At 44.0% G+C, this 21,085-nt stretch overlaps 1 protein-coding gene across 2 annotated transcripts; it reads right to left on the bottom strand.

Moving 5' to 3' along the window:
- Positions 1 to 1,210: 1,210 nt before the first annotated feature.
- Positions 1,211 to 20,439, bottom strand: sgms1b (sphingomyelin synthase 1b). 2 transcript variants are annotated; one of them, XM_027163186.2, is made up of 6 exons: positions 20,159 to 20,439; positions 7,504 to 8,065; positions 7,304 to 7,421; positions 4,181 to 4,334; positions 3,891 to 4,057; positions 1,211 to 2,850 (listed from the first exon to the last, which is right to left on the bottom strand). In XM_027163186.2, exons 2-6 carry the CDS (start codon positions 7,929 to 7,931, stop codon positions 2,683 to 2,685), a joined length of 1,035 nt encoding a protein of 344 aa, XP_027018987.1. In that variant the 5' UTR covers positions 7,932 to 8,065; positions 20,159 to 20,439; the 3' UTR covers positions 1,211 to 2,682. The 2 variants fall into 2 exon arrangements, with proteins under 2 accessions (XP_027018987.1, XP_047673600.1); XM_047817644.1 differs by lacking the exon at positions 20,159 to 20,439 and adding an exon at positions 12,124 to 12,280.
- Between the last annotated feature and the right edge of the window lie 646 nt (positions 20,440 to 21,085).

The raw sequence follows: 21,085 nt of genomic DNA, 5'->3' as shown, positions 1-21,085 counted from the left end.
CCGAGGCACGGGGTGAACATGCAAACTCCACACACACAAGGTGGAGGCGGGAATCGAACCCCCGACCCTGGAGGTGTGAGGCGAACGTGATAACCACTAAGCCACCGTGCCCCCCCCCCCCCCAACTCTACATATGTTTATTATAAATATACTATATCTTTAATCCATGTATTTTTTTCTGGATCTTCTTGATGTGCTTCTACACCACTGTGTGCTGCTGCTAAGTGCTTTCAGGACAAGGATTGCAACTCAATCAGCTGAATCCAGCAGGTCAGGGACTGTGAGAAGACGCTACTTCCATAACACCTTTACATCATGACTAATTAATAATAACCAAATTTACACAAATAAACCGGGTAAATGTTTACACACCCTTGATTCTTGACACCACATGGTGTTACCTGGACGATGGAGTTGTTCATGAGTCTCTTGTTTGTCCTGAGCAGTTAAACAGCTCGATGTTCTGAAGAAGGAGGCAGGAATATATTAAGGGTCCGTGGGGTGTGTAAACTTTTGAGCAAGATGATCAGTATTGTATGTAAACATCCTATCCTGCTTCACCAGGACAGCGCTACTTGGATAAAATAAGTTCTTTAAACAATATGATTTACACCAGCCATCGTGCTCAAAAGTTTACACCCCCCTGACTCGTTTTCAGCATCAGTGAACCTTTGCGGGTTTTTTTTTGTACTAGTCGTGTACTAGTTTGTACTCGGTTGTCCCAGCTGTAACGAGACGGTCCGAACGTCGTAGGTTCGCGGCTGGAAAAGTAAAAAATGTGCAAGTGCTGGAGGATATTTCTGGAAAAAAGTGTGCGGTTTAAATGACTGACTAAATATAAAAACAGTCGCTGATCATCAACATTATTTTTATGTCTCGTGTTTACTCTCTTGGGCAGATAAATAATTTAAAACACACACACACACACACACACACACACACACACACACACACACACACACACACACACACACACATGTATATATATAAAATAAAAGTATATGTATGTAAAGGTGCATGTAAAGTGTAAAAGTGTGTGATTTCGGAGTTCATCCATCCGGTAGATTTCCAACAACGTCGATCTTCTTCGCTACGGATTGCTGGTTTTCCTTTAATTTAATTTAACTTGTCGGTTGCATGAACCATTACTGAAGGAGTAAAATATTTAAGCATTAATCTCTGAAGAAAAAATTGGACCATCAAAATCATATTCACGTTTTGAAACAACCTCTGGATCGGTTTAATTCTGTGGTAATGGTTGCCATTTATTTAAAAAAACAAACAAAAATACAAACAAATTACGAGTTAGCAGCTTTCACTCATCGTGTGTTATACAGAACAGCTCATTGTTTTCAGGACGATCCTGCTCATCGACCTCGTCGGACATGACGGAACGCGTTCGCAGGCATCGGAACACCTCTCGTGTCTTACAACTGGGAACTCAAACAGAACCGACGACGGACGAAAATGACAGGACGTTATGAAATGTGTTTTCCCGGTGTTCTGTTTGAGCGGAATACTTAACATAAGATAATAAATAAGTTTAATACGCGACAATGAGTAACGACAAAACTGATTATGGTCATTAAGTTTTGGGTGTTTCCTAAAACCAAATACGCTTTGCTGGTAAAAATAGGAGGTGAAGTAAAGAATATATATATATATAAATATTTATAGATATTTTTCTTATTAACTACACGTCTAAGAACGACTGAACGTCAATTCGAGATCTAAACAAACAACGCAACAGCTACAACAGCGGCGGTTCCCAATAAATATGACTATCATCGTATTGATACTAACGTCTTTACGTTTACCGTCAATTTCTACCAGCAAGAGCTAAACGTCTCCGACCTGAATGTCATACGAGGAGATCGATTGGTCCGGCGTTTAAACGCTGGATATTTCTGCCTCCGTTTACATTACAGGGTCTTCACACAAATGTACCACAAGTTTAAACAAAACGACGACGACGACGACAACAAAAAAAACTCTACAGGATCGCTGTACGATCCTCTCATTTAAGGCACTGAGGAAGATTTTATCACCAGAAACATAAAAAGTCTTTTGTGTCCTTTTGCTCTCCGTGTAAAAAAAGGTGAAGGATTTACTCTGAAAAATAAATCTATTCTAATAGAAAGCGGACGTTATCCTGTTAGAGAGGATAGCTACAAAACTGCACTTCTCTTCAAACGTCTCCTTCCCTGTGAGACGTTTTGTGGGGGGTAAAAAAAACAAAAAACGAAAGAAAGAATAAACTGGAGGATTTTTAGTTAAAGGGCCACTTCTTCGCTCGGGTCGTATTTAGCTCGCGCTCTGTCGTATAAACATGGTGAACTGGCTCAGTCTATAAGGAAGTAGAAAATATCTGTATCTGGTTCACACCGCTGTAGGTTCGAGTATAAACAGAAGACAGATCGTCGACCTAATCGGTTAAAGACCACGATACGGAGTGGCCACATTTGGCAGGTGCTAAAGGCATTCGTTAATCTCTCCGGCCCTGTGACCTTCACCTCACGCATCTCAGAACACACCAGGGCTGAGACATCAGGGACCACGGGCAGTGTGTGTGAGGAATGAAATGCTTCAGAAGCTGAAGGGATTGGCTTGGCTTGGCTTGTCACATGGCCTGGCACTTAAGGCAAGTCTTTAGAGTCTCTCTCTCTCTCTCTCTCTCGTCGATCAGTCCGAGTCGATCCTGGTGTACTTCACTGTGCCCCACGGTCGCCACGAGAAGGGGATGTGGTAACTGCGAGGGACAATGCCTTGCACATTCCGCTCTAGATACAGGAAAACCCAATACCACCAAACACGTGACAGGAAGTTGCTCTGAGACGCCGACTTCAGTTCCTGTGCAACAAAATAAAAGAAAAAAAAGAAAAAAAAGAAAAAAAAAAGAGAGAGAGAGACGACTGGGTTGAGAAGCGAATAAAGGTTTAAGTTGAAGTTCACTCAGACGCTTGCATCATAAATTAATTTAACATTTAAAGGTGAGGTCTCCGATGATTGAAAGCCAATGTTGACATATAAAATCACCAAAACAAACACGCCCCTAACTCAAACGGGTCCCGCCCCTGTATCGATAGCTCCGCCCACGCATACATACGTAACCCAGGCGACTAACAGAAAGAAACGTGTCTTTATCATAGATGAAGGGAAGAACAATACGATTGTAGATAAACAAACAAGCAAAAATGCCACACAAGCATAATGATGTAAAGGACAAAGGCATATATTAGTTCTGTGTAACAAAGCAAAACCAACGTTACTCACCTATCGAGAAGGAAAAAAGCGCCTCGGCGTCTTAAGTAAAGTCGGCCACATATTCACAGGTCGGAGTTTCCCGAGTCAGTAACTCCTGAGCTAAACGCTGTTACTACACAAAACGCGGTTGTAGCTGCCTCTCTACATCACTACGATAGAAAAGAGGTGTTATTTGTGTAGTAACAGCGTTTAGCTCAGGAGTTATTGACTCGGGAAACTCCAACCTGTGAATATGTGGCCAACTTCCTGCTCCTTCAGTTCTCTCCAGCGCTGGAAAGCTGATCCTATATTAACACGTCCTACTTCTTGTCCTTATCGGAAGTCTTTCTTCTTTTTCTTTCTTTGTTTTTATCCTCCATGTCGATGTTAAAACCGCTTTCTGCTAATGTCACACACGCGCACCGAACACTCTCTCCGCCCGTATTGACAAGCCCCGCCCCTTTCTGCTCATTGGCTACATGTTTGTTTTGATTTTTGTTTAGTATTCGGCCCGACTTGGTTTCCTGAAGCATTTCTCAAAAATCAGAGACCCTGCCTTTAAATTAAATAAAAGTAAATGAGGAGTCAAAATGGACCTCCTAATAGAGTAGCGATGACGATAAGCGTCCGTGCTGAGGTTTACTTACTGACTGGTTAGCCATGGTGTGGTACCACCAGAAGAGGCGTGTTGTGATGAAGTAAGCGATGACGACATCTATGGTGTAGTGATCGTGAGCCAGAAGGATGCAGAACACGCCGATGACACACAGCGTCCCACATCCCAAGTGATAGTACCAGAAGCGCCTCGGAGAGTCTGCGAGACACGAATTTATTTATGTGTTAGACAAACTGACATGGCGGCTACGTTCCGGCGCTCGTGCTCGAGTGTGACGCGACGAGGCTCCGTCGAAGCGAGAGATCGAGAAGTTCTCCTTACACTCTTTGATGAAGAGATAGGTGAGGGTCAGCATGACCGTGTGGCCACTGTACAGGTAGTCTCCGCACATGTGATGAGAGCCGGTGATGGACAAACCTCCGCCGGCGATCATCTTCATCACCCGCCACATCTGGGACTGCCACTCTCCATGCAGCTGTGAGGCAGAACAGAAGAATGAGGCGACTGTGTAGACGACTGTACGTTACGTTACGTTACGGAGAAACCGCGAGCTTCTCTGCCCTGAACACTTCTGACACGTTTACAGCTTTACCACAGGAAGGTTATAGAGCGCCTTCCAGAAACGTTCACGGTGAAAACGTCTGTAGAGCGCAATCGTGTGTGTGTGTGTTTATAATCTTCTGACCAATCAGATTCGAGAGTTCCTTTTATTGGGATATAAAGTGAAGCTCGGTGTAATGAAAGCTGTAACAGTGAGGAAGCAGCTGTTCAGTGTTAGTGTTTAAAAACCTTGACTGGGTTTGTGTTTATACTGAATATGTTTCTGCGTGTCAGAGATAAGACACACACACACACATACACACACACAGACACAGACACATACACACAGACACGTACACACATACAAATACACACACACAAACACACTCATACACTCACAAAAAAACACACACACACAAAACACAAACGCACACAAACACACAAAAAACACAAACACACAAAAAACACAAACACACAAAAAACAAACACTCAAAAAACACACAAAACACATATATACAAACACACACAGACAGACAGACAGAGACAGACAGACACACAAAAACACACACACACACAAACACACTCAAACACAAAAAACACAAACACACACAAAACACGTATATATACACAACACACACACACAGACAGACACACACACAAAAACACACTCATACACACACAAACACACAAAAAAACACAAACACACACACAAAAAAAAAAACACACACACAAAACACACACACACACACACAAAACAAACACACACTTGTCTGTGTGTGCGTGTGTGTGTGTCTGAGGAAATCAGACCCTGACATGGTATTCTGAGCTCAGGCTGCGTGTTGTTGAAAGCTTCCTAGCTGTGCACACTTCCTGTCCCATGTGGTGTGGGGGGGGGGGGTGCCCCCAGTTCCTCCCTCACACAAACAGAAACAAACATTAACACTCACACATAGATACTTCCTGGGGGTCGCCATGACAACACGGTCACGCTCCAGTCATCTAGTTCTCTCAGTTTAACAAATGCGACCCTGTACTGTAGGAGAAGACAGACACCGTGCGTGCTGTAGAGTCTCTATGCATGGAGCAGGGACTAAAACTTAACTCGTGATTAAAAGTTTCTCCTTTCAAAGAACGAGCCAAATCAAAACTTTGGCAATTTGACAAAGTCAAACCGACAGTTATTAGTTCTATTACTACAATTAATATAATATGATTAGAGAAATAGGGACAAAAAAAAAACACGAGCTAATGGAGGTTTAAAAAAAATTATTCTAAATTAAATATTATATAATTATTATATTATTATTATATAATTATATTATTAAATATAAATCTAAAATGAATAACTCTTTTCTAAATGAAGAACATCGAGCGTCTTCATTCTCCACTCGTCTAACGTGTTTCTGTCATTCACAACATCAGAGGATAAAATTGCATCATTACAAGTGACCACAGTGGAAGTCGTTCTGCTAAATAACATGCGACACAACAAATTTCAGCAAACTGGATGCATTTCACAATTAATGATCGGAAACGGAACAGAGGAAGAACTACGGCTCTGTCCAACGATACAAGGAGCCTTAAAGCGATTGGGACGGAGCGTCACGCAGCCCTGAGGACACTCGATCTCTGTGAGATCTGAACACGACCTACTGTTGAAGAAGTGTTGAAAAGGGGAAGAAAACCTGCTCGTATCTGTCACAATCGACCTCGAGTTGAGATGACTGATGCAATATTAACTCGCGTACGTGTTTGGTTTTCATATATATATATATATATGAATGTATGAGAGTGTGTGTGTGCGTGTGTGTGTGTGTGTGTGTGTGTGTGTGTGTGTGTGTGTGTGTGTGTGTGAGTGTGAGTGTGTGTGAGTGAGTGAGTGTGAGTGTGTGTGTGTGTGTGTGAGTGAGTGTGTGTGTACGAGTGAGTGTGTGTGTTTGAGTTAGTGTATGAGTGAGTGTGTGTGTGTGTATGTATAGTGAGTGATGTGGTGTTGTGGTGGGTTGAGTGTGAGTGTCTGAGTGAGTGAGTGTGTGTGAGTGAGTGAGTGAGTGTGTGTGTGTGTTGTGGGTGAGTTGAGTGTGTGGAGTGAGCTGTGTGTGTGTGTGTGTGTGGAGTGAGTGTGTGTGTGGTGTGTGTTGTGTTGTGTGTGTGTGTGTGTGTGGTGAGTGTGTGTACAAGTGGTGTGGTGATGGTACATTGAGTGTGTGTGTGTATGAGTTAGTGTATGAGTGAGTGTGTGTGTATGTATATGAGTGAGTGTGTGGGGGGGGGAGTGAGTGTGTGTGTGTATGAGTGAGTGTGTGTGTGTGTGTGTGTGTGTGTGTGTGTGTGTATGAGTGAGTGTGTGTGTGTGAGTGTTTGTGTGTGTGTATGAGTGAGTGTGTGTGTGTGTGTGTGTGTGAGTGTGTGTATGAGTAAGTGTGTGAGTGTGTGTATGAGTGAGTGTGTGTGTGTGTATATGAGTGAGTGTATGAGTGAGTGTGTGTGTGTGTGAGTGAGTGTGTGTATGAGTAAGTGTGTGAGTGAGTGAGTGAGTGAGTGTGTGTGTGTGTATGAGTGAGTGTGTGTGTGTGTGTGTATGAGTGAGTGTGTGTGTATGAGTGAGTGTGTGTGTGTGTGTGTGTATGAGTGAGTGTGTGTGTATGAGTGAGTGAGTGTGTGCGTGTGTGTGTGTGTGTGTGTGTATGAGTGAGAGTATGAGTGAGTGTGTGCGTGTTTGTGGGTCACTTTGGCCAAAACGCTTCCACTGCTGCCTTCCAAACTGAACGACTTTTACCTCACGTTTGTGAAGATGATGCAATGATGATGATGCAATGACCTGTGTATAATAACCATGTTGTGGTGGACCAGATTATGGGCCTAATGATGCATTACAAGGTGAAGATGTTTTGTAATCTGTACCTTAGCTGAACACTTAAAGTGCATCCCTGGAACAGGTAGAGTAGTGATGTACATAGTGATACACCGGTACAGGTACAGCGTCCCTACAATGAACAGGAACCTCCGACCGACAATGGACCTGCCAAAGGAAACACTGGCGTCACCGAACAGCACGGTCCAATACCTTTTTAACACAAGTGTGACTTTTCTTTAACACTTACTTGTGTTTTAAGAGACTCCACTGTAAGATCCATAAGACGACCAGAATCATCCCGTTAATCTCGCAGACGTTAAAAGCCCACTCCACGCGGTCGAAAAAGTCAAAGAACTTATCAGGCAACGGAGGGCTCACCTCCTTAGGAGGAACACGCTCGTGAACTACAGAGATCATTACCGTGGTTAAAACAAAGCAGCAGATGGCATACAACAATGCCATGGCAGTCTTGCCCCACTCGGTGGGAAACGACGCGCTGGGTGGGCCGGGGATTTGAATTCGCACCACTTCCTTATGAAAACCGTTGACCAAGCCGTTTCGCGGGGTCTTGCTCCCGTTGCCGGCGGCATGACCGTTGGCATGGCCGTTCGCGTGAGTCTCCATGCGTGGCTCGATGGTGATCTCCTCTTTGGACCTCTGCGCCGTTTTCTTCATTGCCCGCCCCAAGTCACCTGTATAGAGGAATGAAGGGACCGGTGCGGTGCGCTAGAGTCCAGAGACGCTCATCGTGCAGAAGAAAACCAGCTCTGGATGTCAACTGGGCGGCATCTCTTAACAAAGGGTCCTGCCTGGAATAGAAAAGACACACGTTTAAGGAAAAGAAATCATGACAGGGTTTGGAGGCATCTCGATCATCTGACGCGTCTCCGTGCTAATCCAGAAAGATCCGTAGGCCCGCGTTAACGTTTCGTCCGAGGACAAGCCGGAGTCTAGTGAAAGCCGAGATCAGCTGATTCTCCAAGTGGAATCAGGTGTGTTTCCTGCTTCTTGGTCTGTGTGTGGTCACTTCTAGAAGTTTCTAACCATAAATTCATCAGAGAAAGTAAACATTCCGGAGAATAACCATCTTCAGTCCTACGTATCTTAAGCAGCTGACGTCAGAACATAAAGAGATGCAAGTTAGAAAGTGTGTTGATCCGGATTAAGAGAAATTACCCAGTGTACGTTCCCTGAGTTAACTCATCAGTGTGAGCTATGAACAGTTATAACTCCCTGTAATTCCTATAGCACTGATATTCACCATTTAATGGGATTAATAACGTATATAAATCTCAGACCGTCGCTCGTGTCACAGAAACAGATGACGTCTCCACGCTGGACTGCGGTCTTGTGTATATGATGTGATAAATAATGAATGAATAAACAAACCTCATCGGTTCTTACATCATCATCTCCATGTGGATCAAAATAACGGTGTGTAAGTCGCGTGAAGGGCCGTTTGTTTCTGGGGCCTTATTTAAGTACGGCGGTGATTTTCAAAGCAAAATGAACTACGTGAATTATTGTGATTTCAATCACTTATCGATAATCAAAAACAACACAGAAAAATCACACACACTCATACACACACACACACACTCATACACACACACACTCATACACACACACACTCACGCACGCACACACTCACGCACACATGCACATTCACACACGCACGCACACACATACACGCACGCACACACATACACGCACGCACGCACACATACATACACGCACGCACACACACACACACGCACACACACACACATCCACGCACGCACGCACACACTCATACACACACGCACACACTCATACACACACGCACACACACTGACTCATGTATTCACACACACACATACATACTCACTCACTCATACACACACACACACTCACACACTCTCTCTCTCTCACACACACACACACTCATACACACACACACTCATACACACACACACACACACACACACACACACCCATACACACACACACACACACACTCATACACACACTCACTCATGTATACACACACATACATACTCACTCACTCATACACACACACACACACACACACTCACGCACACACTCATACACTCTCTCTCTCTCTCACACACACACACACACACACATACACACACACACACGCACACACTCATACACTCTCTCTCTCTCTCACACACACACACACACACACTCATACACACACACACACACACACTCATACACACACACACACATATACACACACACACACACTCATACACTCACACACACACACACTCATACACTCACACACACACACACTCATACACTCACACACACACACACTCACACACACACACACTCACACACACACACACACACACTCACACACACTCATACACACACACACACTCATACACACACACACACTCATACACTCATACACACACACACACTCATACACACACACACACACTCATACACACACACACACACTCATACACACACACACACTCATACACACACACACACTCATACACACACACACACTCATACACACACACACACACTCATACACACACACACACTCATACACACACACACACTCATACACACACACACACTCATACACACACACACACTCATAAACACACACACACTCATAAACACACACACACTCATAAACACACACACACTCATAAACACACACTCATAAACACACACTCATACACACACACTCATACACACACACTCATACACACACACTCATACACACACACTCATACACACACACTCATACACTCACACACACACACACACACTCATATACTCATATATACACACACACACTCTCACTCTCACTCATACACTCTCACACACATGCCCTAGTTTCTTCTTTGCATCACAAAAAAAAGGATATCGCAAGTAAACGAATGGCGAATCATTATCATTTCTCTCGACGCTCAGGCTTACACAGGAAGTAGGTGTGGATTAACAAGAACCTGAACAACACCCAGTGGAGGCCCAAGTAGTTAAGGCCCTGAATTGTCGATCAGAGGATCGGGGTTTAAACCCCAGCACTGCCATGCTGGCACTGTTGGGCCCTTGAATAAAGGCCCTTAACCCTGTCTGCTCCTGTATCATATCTGACCCAGTGCTCGGGACCCCGACCTCTAAAAGTCGGGATATGTGTAGAAAGTATTTCACTGTGCTGTAACGTAGCTGTGACAATAAATAAAGCTTTCTGTTCTATCCGTGCTGAAATAGCGAGCTGGTGGCCAACTTCCCACGGCCCTGTAACCTCACGCCATGATCATCACAGATCCATCATGTAAAGTCCGTCAAGGCTGTTTTGGGGTTAGAGGGGTTTTTTTTTGCTAAATGAACTTGTTGCCATAAAACAGATTAGAATGTTGGATGCTAGTTGTGTAGATTGTCCTCAACCTTAGATAAAATAGATAGATAGATAGATAGATAGATAGATAGATAGATAGATAGATAGATAGATAGATAGATAGATAGATAGATAGATAGATAGATAGATAGATAGATAGATAGATAGATAGATAGATAGATAGATAAACAAACAAACAAACAAATAAATAAATAAATAAAACCAAATAAAAAAATCTTGCAATTGTGGCTTAATGAGGCTTTAAACTACGTTTAGTGTAAAACTCACTGGACCCTCCTGTGTATCGGAGGACTGGTATATAATCCAGGAGGTCAACGATCATTCTTAACGATTTGACCGAAATCGCGTGTATTACGCAGGTGAACCGGATAACGGCGGGGACAAATCAGATCACAGGTCGCCTCGAGTAGGACGGGGAACTGCAGCGAGGCTTAAACCTGAAGTGAAAACAGGTCATAAGGTACACTTTAGTTAATGCTGGCTGAAAACAACGACGCCAGTTATCCAGGTCCTCTGTTTACTGGTTAACCTCCTTTAAGCTGAAGCACGTGGCCACAACTTGGAAGAATTCGAAGAACTCTGGAGTGTATTAGCCAGGGTGTGGCACATCTGTTTACAAGCCTGTTCATGAACCCGGGGGAAGGGACGTCTCCGCTCCGCACATCTGTTTCTGTTACACAGCTCGCTCTGTGCTACAGTTTTATCATCAGCTGCACCGTTGCACTGTTTAGCAAACTCAGGGCAGGCATTTTGTCCATGTTTACCATTTAAGGAGACTTAAGTTTAAGTTTAAGTTTAAGCAGCATTCAGATTCACCTTACAGTGGGTGCAGTGTTCAGTAGAACGTACTGTAAGTCATAAAAACATGTGACTCGGCCATCAGCTGTTTGAGCTACGAGCTGCGTCTCTCTTGTGATTATACACTTGTGAGGTACTTTTGAAAAGAGCTCGGAAGACGCGAGGTCTTTTAAACAAGGGTGAATTTGTCACGGTGGGTTCTCACGGAACATCCGACATGAGAACAGAAACTCTGACGTGACAGAGAGACATCTGTTGTTCTTCCTTCGCTGTGAGAGAGCTGAAGTAACCACCCCGTTACTTTCCAGCCCATCGCTCCTGCTCCAGGCTGGACGCTTGATATAGACCTGGTTTTAATAACCGAATAAACAAAACCACCACGAATCTTCTGAGGTTTCGGGAAAGTCGAGTGAACAGAAGTCCCTCAGAGGATTGTAGAACTTGTCCAACATGACGAGCAGTAAAACTCTGAACACGGTCTTAGACATACTGGACTCTCTCATGGCAAATAAACAACTGCAGACATCACCCAAAATAATGATCAAGCACACACACACACACACACACACACACACACACACACACACACACACACACACACACACACACACAAAGTCTTTTTTTCTCTCTGGTCTCTTCTCTGCTAAAAGGAGGAGACGTTGTGTTTAAACTCACCCCAGTCCTGGTTAGAAGTGCTGTGCTTCTCCATGTGCGTGAAAACTGCTGCTTGTTCCTCAAGCACTCTCTCAGCCCACTCCCTCTCCTCCCAGGCCCCGCCCCCCCTCACTTCGATTGGCCCGGTCGGGTTCCACGACGCAACACTTGGCTCCCTTGTCTTCGCTTAAAGCTGTTAGCTAGTTGCCTGGCAACAAGAAAGCAAGGAGGGAGTGAGGGCTGCATATGTATACGTCTAATGAGTAAGCGAACAGGAATATATTTACTCGCTCTGTTGGTTGCTAGGACTCATGGTTAAGTTTTGTTTTTATAAGCAGCTGACTTTTTTTTTTAATTTCTGACTGGAAATATTTGCTCTTCTCAGGAGAGCCGTTCGAGCCGTTTCGCCGACCGGCGGATGAAACGACCTCGGAAAGGCCCGAGGTCACCGTCGTACCTTCTCGTCTTCATCCTGTTCCATAAAGAGTGCTGTTTTTTTGTTTCGTGATTTCTATAGCAGCGTTCTCTTACTGAACCGGCTTCGTTTTAAACAATTGCACAAAAGTGGGCGTGTCCTGAACCTACAACACGCATCTTGACTCTCACCCGTGTTGGATTTCACCCCGTCCCAGATTATCAGCCCCGTGAGCCAAGACATAAATACCAGAAACGGGAGTGTTAGCGGCCTAAAAAAAAAAAAGAATTAATTAAATTAAATTCTTTACACTTTCTTCCTTGTACCAAAAAAAAAAAAGGAACAATCCGGCGATTTGTTCTTCTTTCTCATCATCATTTCTTTTCTGAGACCATGTTTCCTCACAGTATTAATCTGTATGAGGTTTAAAATAAAAAAAATTACCACACACAGAAACCAGTCATTCCAGGATTTGGTAATCATAGAAAATTACACAAAATCGAGCAAATGTTACGACATGAGAGGGAACTTATTAATATATATATACATTTATTTTTTTTAGATGTGGGCCAAGACGTGTCATGTGACCACGTCAAACACACGTTGAACCCAAACCCTATTCCATCCGTGTGTAACGGTTCGGTGTCCGAGTGTAAGTCACGTGGGATAAACGTATTTAACCAAAGAATTAAACGCTACGTCATCATCATCAGCAACGAAGATTCCAAACCCATCATGAACCGGCGAGTTTCTAAACTTAGCGTCTTTAGTCTTTAGGGATTTTAGTGTCGGTGTAGATTTACAGATTGCCGAAGAAACGGCGACACACGATCTTTAACCCGGAGCCCGTGCCTCATAGAAAGGAACGGGCTCCGGGTTAAAGATCGTGTGTCGCCGTTTCTTCGTGGTGGTGCGAGTTTGGGTGTTTAACTGTGCAGCGATTCCTGTGAACATAAACACAACACGGAAAAAATATTTCCAGGAAGTAATGTAACCTGTGTGAGGGAATTGTAGGTGATGACATCATTGGTTTTCGTTAACCGAGTGTAACCCGAGTGGCAGGGGAACGTTAGGGAAGAGCGATCGGAGATGCCTTACAGTTGATCTGGTTGTGCTCGAGTGACCAGAACAATCGCACTAGGATTTGGACCTTAATCGATTTGTTCTGTTGTTCATACACCGAGTCCGACGTGAGGTTATTTTTGACAGGTATTTACATCCTATGAATAGCTCGGCTGACACAGAATTCCCAACCCGACCGCCTCGTGCTCCTTCTGACCTTCCTCTGTTTGTCGATCTGCGCCAGAGAAGGTCACGGTTCGGAGAGTGAAAAAAAAGCTTTAAGTGTGTTTATTATAGAAGCGTCTTTAGGTTGCATAATTAACTGACCCATTTCTTTGCGTCTCTTCTTCTCGAAGATGACTTTAATTCCCCGCTGAGCAGCCGGCTCACATCTCTGGCCCTATTTGATGGCTAAATACGAGACAGACGCTTAAGACGACGTTCCGTTTTTTTGCAAACAGAAGCCCGAGCGACGTGAAAGGAGTCATTCAGATGATAGCAGCTGAAATGAAAAGATCATCGCGCTGCTTTATTTTGTTCTAACCGTTGCAGCAAGATGCAGCAGCGAGTCAGGCCGAGTTTGATAACACACACCATCGCTGTTGGGGTAGAAGACAAGCTGAAGTCAAGCCACAACAGCCCCATTCACACACTGAATCACTCTCTGTCCTCCACGAATTCCTTAACACACACACTCCATACGGATGAATCCAATTACCGTGACCGAGCTCGACCTCGACGACGGTACGTTTCCTACAGGAGAAGTGAACACGAGATCATCCTGACTAGCAACGTGTGTTTTCTCGTCATTTCCTCATCCTGTTTTGTTATTCACGATCAAAGCAAAAATCCATCGCTTCTGGACGTTGGGTAAACGATAAGAGGTTTGATCCCATCATTCGTTTTCGGCAACCACTGGAGACCGAATGTGGGCGTGTCCGAATCCGTGAGCAAAGTTTACGCAAATACGGAACTACTTTGTGCAGCGATGAGCCAATGGGAGCGAAGATGAATATATGATATATATGATATAATATGAAGTTATTACTATGGCAACCGGTTGTACTGTAGGAACGGATCCTGAAGGCTTCGTAGTGCAGCGACTGGAGACTCGTGTGAGCTGAAGCGTTGCTACAGCAACAACACCAACAACAACAGGATGGAAGTGGGAAGTGAACGCCAGACACATCTACTGCTGGCTGGGTGCAGATTTAATTAGACGTCCGATCCTGCAAACACACAACACGTGTCTGTAGTTTTGTTTGTCCGCCACTTCAGATAACGTCGTTTCGGGTCTCGGATTCTTAGCTGAAAATGTTCCGAGACGCTTTTCAGTTCATCACGTCCTTAAAGAGCGGTTATTTGCCCGGTCTGGGGATTGTTGTTTTGTTGGAATTTGGTATTTTTATTTTCTTAAACGCGATTGTGTGTGAAACTCTAAAGACTGTCGACTAACACCGACATCAGTGTCCATCATACGTTTATCCGCTTTGACAAACGTTCGATCGGCTCGGACTGCCGAGGCTCCTGTTACCTAAAGTGACTTCTGCTCTACAAGAATAATAGGAAAGCCACAGGTTACTGATGATACGGCGCTTCAGAAACGAGAAGCCCAAACTGTTAACTCAGATGTGGCTTATCATCACAGATAAGCAGCATGAAGTCAAACACAGGGCTTTCTTTCCTCTGACAGGGGCCACGGTTACAGAGGATGTGAATGAAACCCTCCACAGGACGCATGTGACGCAGAGTTCAGCGCCCTCGCCCGATTCCCCCGCGTGAGCAGAATTTTCCGCTCTTCAGCCCCTATGCTAATCTTGGAGTCTGGGTTCGAGTGTGCGGTGAGAGCAGGGAGTAAAACTCGTAGTCAATATGATTATCTACAGTAGTTTACTGTCTGTTTTCCTCTGAGCAGAAAGTCCTTTAGCAAATAAACACCTTTGTCTTGAGCAGCACAATGATTTCAGAGGACGACACGCAGCCCACGTAGGTTTGTGGTTTCAGGCGCTCCTTTCATGATGTAATCATTTCCCAGTTGATAATAAAGAGCAAAGCGCGTGACACGGATTTGGTAATATGTCCTTATATGTAGATGGAAGGCTTCGTCGTTCGCGGACAAAAGCGGCCGAAAATATCACAGAGTTTCTTTGTACAAACACCTCAGACTGCTCCGAGAGCAAAAGAGATCTCTTCTGGTCCGGGTAACTGACACGAACTGAACCTTAGGTACCACAGTGTGATACGAGTCTCTTGTGACTGTCCTAATTCATAGCATGGTTTTTTTCCCCCCCTAATTAAGCCTCTCCAAAAGCCAGGAAGGTCCTGATCCAATTCCTTATGAGGAAATCTCATTAGTGATGCTCCAGGGCTGCGACGTGGGAGCCTTAATTACATTCGAAGAAAAATGATCTTAGAAACGTCCCGAGATGTCTTTATTTCCTGCTCCGGGTTACCGCTTCTCAAGTCCCTTCTGTTTTGGACCCCGAGAAGAAAATGAGGGGGAAAAAAAAAAACAAAGAAAAAACCACCTGAAATATTCACCCAGCCAAACCGCACAGCAGTAAACCGCAGGCGCTGTAGAACAGAAACGCTTGCACAACTCGTCCGCAACTGAAACCTCACCTCTGTAAGGGGCACATGCTTCTACACCAGCCTCAATTACACCATTAAAACCCCAAAATAGACTTGTGTAGCTTGTGTAAAATAAATAAATAAATAAATAAATAAATAAATAAATAAATAAATAACACTACGGTGCAAATTAAAGGAGTATTTAAAAAAATGCATCTTTGTATTTAACTCTCATTGGACATCCATAAAGCTCTGATTTGTTGATCAGAGGCTCAGGGTTTAAGCCCCAGCACTGCTAAAGCTGCCACTGTTGGGCCCCTGAGTAAGGCCCTTAACCCTTTCTGCTCCAGTGGTGCTGTATCATGACTGACCCCGTGCTCTGACCCCAACCTCCAAAGTCAGGATACATGAAGATGTAGATGTGACAATAAATAAAGGCTTCTCTTCTATCTTTTAAGTGGTGACTGCGGTGTTTAAAGGTGATTAACAAAAAAAACGTTTAAAAAAAAAAACATCTGTTAAGTTTAGACACGTAAGAAAGTAATAAGGACTTCCTAATAAAAATAAATCAGAATAAAAATCCTTCGGACCTGAACTCCAACACCGGATCTGTAACCTTGAGCCGAAGACATGAAGACAAGCCTGAGTTTAGATATTAACCAGAATATGAAAGAAAAATTCTACATTAGTTAAAACGGTTACACATTATCCTCGTGTCTTATAGACGCCCACGTGGATGCGTTTCAATGCAGTACAGATGTGCCTTCTAGCTCATTTTATTACTTGTAGGAATGTTCGGATCTAAACGCAGTTCCAATGCGTTACCTTTTAATGTATAAAATAAAAATCAAGCAGTAAACCAATAGCGTGATCTCTCCAAACAAGGCTATGCTTGACTTGTCTTCTGTTAAAGGTGAGGTCTCCGATTTTTGAAAGCCAATGTTGACATATAAAATCACCAAAACAAACACGCCCCTAACCCAAACGGGCCCCACCCCTGTATCGATAGCTCCGCCCACACATACATACGTAACCCAGGCGACTAACAGAAAGAAACGTGTCTTTATCATAGCTGAAGGGAAGAACAATACGATTGTAGATAAACAAACAAGCAAAAATGCCACACAAGCATAATGATGTAAAGGACAAAGGCATATATTAGTTCTGTGTAACAAAGCAAAACCAACGTTACTCACCTATCGAGAAGGAAAAAAGCGCCTCGGCGTCTTAAGTAAAGTCGGCCACATATTCACAGGTCGGAGTTTCCCGAGTCGATAACTCCTGAGCTAAACGCTGTTACTACACAAAACGCGGTTGTAGCTGCCTCTCTACATTACTACGATAGAAAAGAGGTGTTATTTGTGTAGTAACAGCGTTTAGCTCAGGAGTTATTGACTCGGGAAACTCCAACCTGTGAATATGTGGCCAACTTCCTGCTCCTTCAGTTCTCTCCAAAAAAAGCTGATCCTATATTAACACGTCCTACTTCTTGTCCTTATCGTAAGTCTTTCTTCTCTTTCTTTCTTTGTTTTTATCCTCCATGTCGATGTTAAAACCGCTTTCTGCTAATGTCACACACGCGCACCGAACGCTCTCTCCGCCCGTATCGACAAGACCCGCCCCTTTCTGCTCATTGGCTACATGTTTGTTTTGTTTTTTTGTTTATTTTTTGGCCCGACTCAGTTTTCTGAAGCATTTCTCAAAAACCTGAGACCCTGCCTTTAATCACACGAACACACACGAAGCCCATATGACCTCCTACACCTACAGTGTAACTAAAAGTGTTCACAAAAGACTGACAAACGGGTCACAGGAAACCTATTGACGGTGTACACAGCGTTCTGCCACGTCTGAGGGAAAACCGATAACCCGTCACGGTGCATTGTGGGTAATACGCACAGCTAATGCGACTATGGGATATGAACGACACGGAAAGAAAAGAACAATCATCATGAAAACATGTTGCTTTCCCAGGGGATGTGGAGGAGTAACGTAATTATCGTCTGAGTATCTCTGGGATTTTGGTCCCAACTGTTATGTTTCACTCGCTGAACAAAAAGGTGTCTGGAAAGATTGCGCTTCATTTAACCTGCTAGGAAAATGGCCAGGAGAAATAAGATAAGAGCTCTCTTTAAAATCATCTTAAATCCAGAACTAAACTTCAGGCAGATTTCAGCTGGTCTCAGTTTTTATGTCAGAAATGAGACGCTTCCAGAGACGTTAGTGAGTTCCTACATGTAAACATGTTATGGTTATATGACCTTGTAATGATCAGCCATGAGTTTGTAGGACATGACAAGTCGGTGTGCATCATGATGACGCTCAAATCTTACAAAATACGGAAAGCATGTGAAGGTTTGGTGTGAGGTGTAGGATGAGGAGGAGGTGACGTGACGTACGGCTAAGTACGGTGACCCATTCTCAGAATTCGTTCTCTGCATTTAACCCGTCCAAAGTGCACACACACAGCAGTGAACACACACACCGTGAACACACACCAGGAGCAGTGGGCAGCCATTTATGCTGCGACACCCGGGGAGCAGTTGGGGGTGGGGGGATGGGTCGGTGCCTTGCTCAAGGGCACCTCCGTCGTGGCTGGCCCGAGACTCGTTACCTTGTTACGAGTCAGACTTTCTAACCATTAGGCCACGACTGCCTGGGTGTAGGATGAGGTGTAGGATGAGAATGAGGATGAGTTCTAAAATAAGGATGAGGATGAGGTGTAGGATGAGGTGTAGGATGAGGATGAGGTGTAAAATGAGGATGAGGATGAGGTGTAAAATAAGGATGAGGATGAGGTGTAGGATGAGGATGAGTAGTAAAATAAGGATGTGGATGAGGTGTAGGATGAGGTGTAGGATGAGGATGAGGTGTAAAATGAGGATGAGGATGAGGTGTAAAATAAGGATGAGGATGAGGTGTAGGATGAGGATGAGGTGTAAAATAAGGATGAGGATGAGGTGTAGGATGAGGATGAGGTGTAAAATAAGGATGAGGATGAGGTGTAAAATAAGGATGAGGATGAGGTGTAGGATGAGGATGAGGAGTAAAATAAGGATGAGGATGAGGTGTAGGATGAGGATGAGGATGAGGTGTAGGATCTTGCCATTTTCTTCCACTGGATAAAAACTGTGAAATGTCTCTAATTAATCCAAAAACCACAACAGAAATCAGACTCCAGAACATCATACACCATAAAATCATTCATGTGTGTGTGTGTGTGTGTGTGTGTGTGTGTGTGTGTGTGTGTGTGTCAGACCTCCTAAGGCTTAATCCCAAATGCCTTTCTATTAGTGCACAACACTAGTCTCTATGTAATAAGGAGTAACTAGTCATTCGGGGTTTAGTCTGAAACAGCACCATGTCCTAAAGACATCTAGTTTCCATTAACTTCTCACCAGGTAACCTGTTTTAGTTTAATTAATAAGACATCAAACAAAAAATAGTTAGCTGGCACATGGTTGTATACTAACAACAAACTAATAACGTCCAAAACAATCTCAATAGGTTTAGAGCTTAAAAACAGATAAAAGGGGAAAAGGCCAGAGATAACATGACATCTGACCGTTATTTGGTGTGTAAATAAAGTGTAAAGACGTGTGTGTGTGTGTGTGTGTGAGAGAGAGAGAGAGAGAGAGAGAGAGAGAGTGTGTGTGTGTGTGTGTGTGTGTGTGTGTGTGTGTGTGTGTGTGTGTGTGTGTGAGCGTGTCTGTATCTGTGTACATGCTTGTTCCTGTGTGTCTGTGTGTACATGCTTGTTCAGGTGTGTGTGTGTGTCTCTCTGTGTGTGTACATGCTTTCTCAGCTGTGTGTGTGTGTGTTGTCTCTCTCTCTCTCTGTGTGTACATGCTTTCTCAGCTGTGTGTGTGTGTGTGTGTGTGTGTGTGTGTGTGTGTGTGTGTGTGTGTGTGTGTGTGTGTGTCTAAGCACCAGGATCTTTATAAAGTTATAGCAGATGATCAACAGCTGATGTGAGGTGACAAACACAAACATCCCATAATAACCTACCAGTAGTGATGAGTCCGTTGTGTAGCTGTAGTGTGTATGTGTGTGTAGCTGTAGCGTGTGTGTGTGTGTGTGTAGCTGTAGCGTGTGTGTGTGTGTGTGTGTGTAGCTACAGTAAGCCTTTAACTTTAAACATGATGATCGTCAGGCTCCATCCTGCGTTTCCGGTGTAGGACCGAGAGCTAACGGAAGACGTTAGAACACAGAACACACTCTTTAGTGCACTGCAATGTGCTTCTGGACGCGGCCCAAGATTCCTGAAGCGGTATCCAGGGGGCGTGGCTTATTTAACCAACGGCTCCGTCTGTTTAAATCCGCTGTAGACTCGATCGTGCTGTGCGCTCCTCCTCCTCCTCCTCTTCTTTACCGTTACGTACGCGCGAGAGTCTGTCTGTGTGTGTCGTGTGTGTTAGTGTATGTGTGAGAGTCTGTGTATGTATGTTAGTGTATTTGTTGGTTGTGTCTGTGTGTGTATGTATGTTAGTGTATTTGTGTGTGTGTTGGTTGTGTCTGTGTGTGTATGTATGTTAGTGTATTTGTGTGTGTGTTGGTTGTGTCTGTGTGTGTATGTATGTTAGTGTATTTGTGTGTGTGTTGGTTGTGTCTGTGTGTGTATGTATGTTAGTGTATTTGTGTGTGTGTTGGTTGTGTCTGTGTGTGTATGTATGTTAGTGTATTTGTGTGTGTGTTGGTTGTGTCTGTGTGTGTATGTATGTTAGTGTATTTGTGTGTGTGAGAGAGAGAGAGTGTGTGTGTTTGTGAGAGAGACAGTGTGTGTGTGTGTTTGTGAGAGACTGTGTGTGTGAGAGAGAGAGAGTGTGTGTGTGTGAGAGAGAGAGAGACAGTGTGTGTGTGTTGGTTGTGTTTGTGCGTGTGTGTATGTATGTGTGTGTGTGAGAGAGAGTCATAGCCATGCTACACTACCAAGGA

Source organism: Tachysurus fulvidraco, chromosome 8 (assembly GCF_022655615.1).
Source record: "Tachysurus fulvidraco isolate hzauxx_2018 chromosome 8, HZAU_PFXX_2.0, whole genome shotgun sequence".
NCBI classification, from domain to species: Eukaryota; Metazoa; Chordata; class Actinopteri; order Siluriformes; family Bagridae; genus Tachysurus; species Tachysurus fulvidraco.
The sequence above is the reverse complement of the archived record's forward strand: the minus strand, read 5'-3'. Positions and strand labels throughout refer to the sequence as shown.

Coding starts and splice junctions, on each gene's coding strand:
- sgms1b (XM_027163186.2), bottom strand. CDS start 7,931: ATGAAGAAAACGGCGCAGAGGTCCAAAGAGGAGATCACCATCGAGCCA. Junction 7,422..7,503: donor TGGAGTCTCTTAAAACACAA/GTAAGTGTTAAA, acceptor TTCCTTTGGCAG/GTCCATTGTCGGTCGGAGGT. Junction 4,058..4,180: donor CTATCTCTTCATCAAAGAGT/GTAAGGAGAACT, acceptor CGTGTCTCGCAG/ACTCTCCGAGGCGCTTCTGG.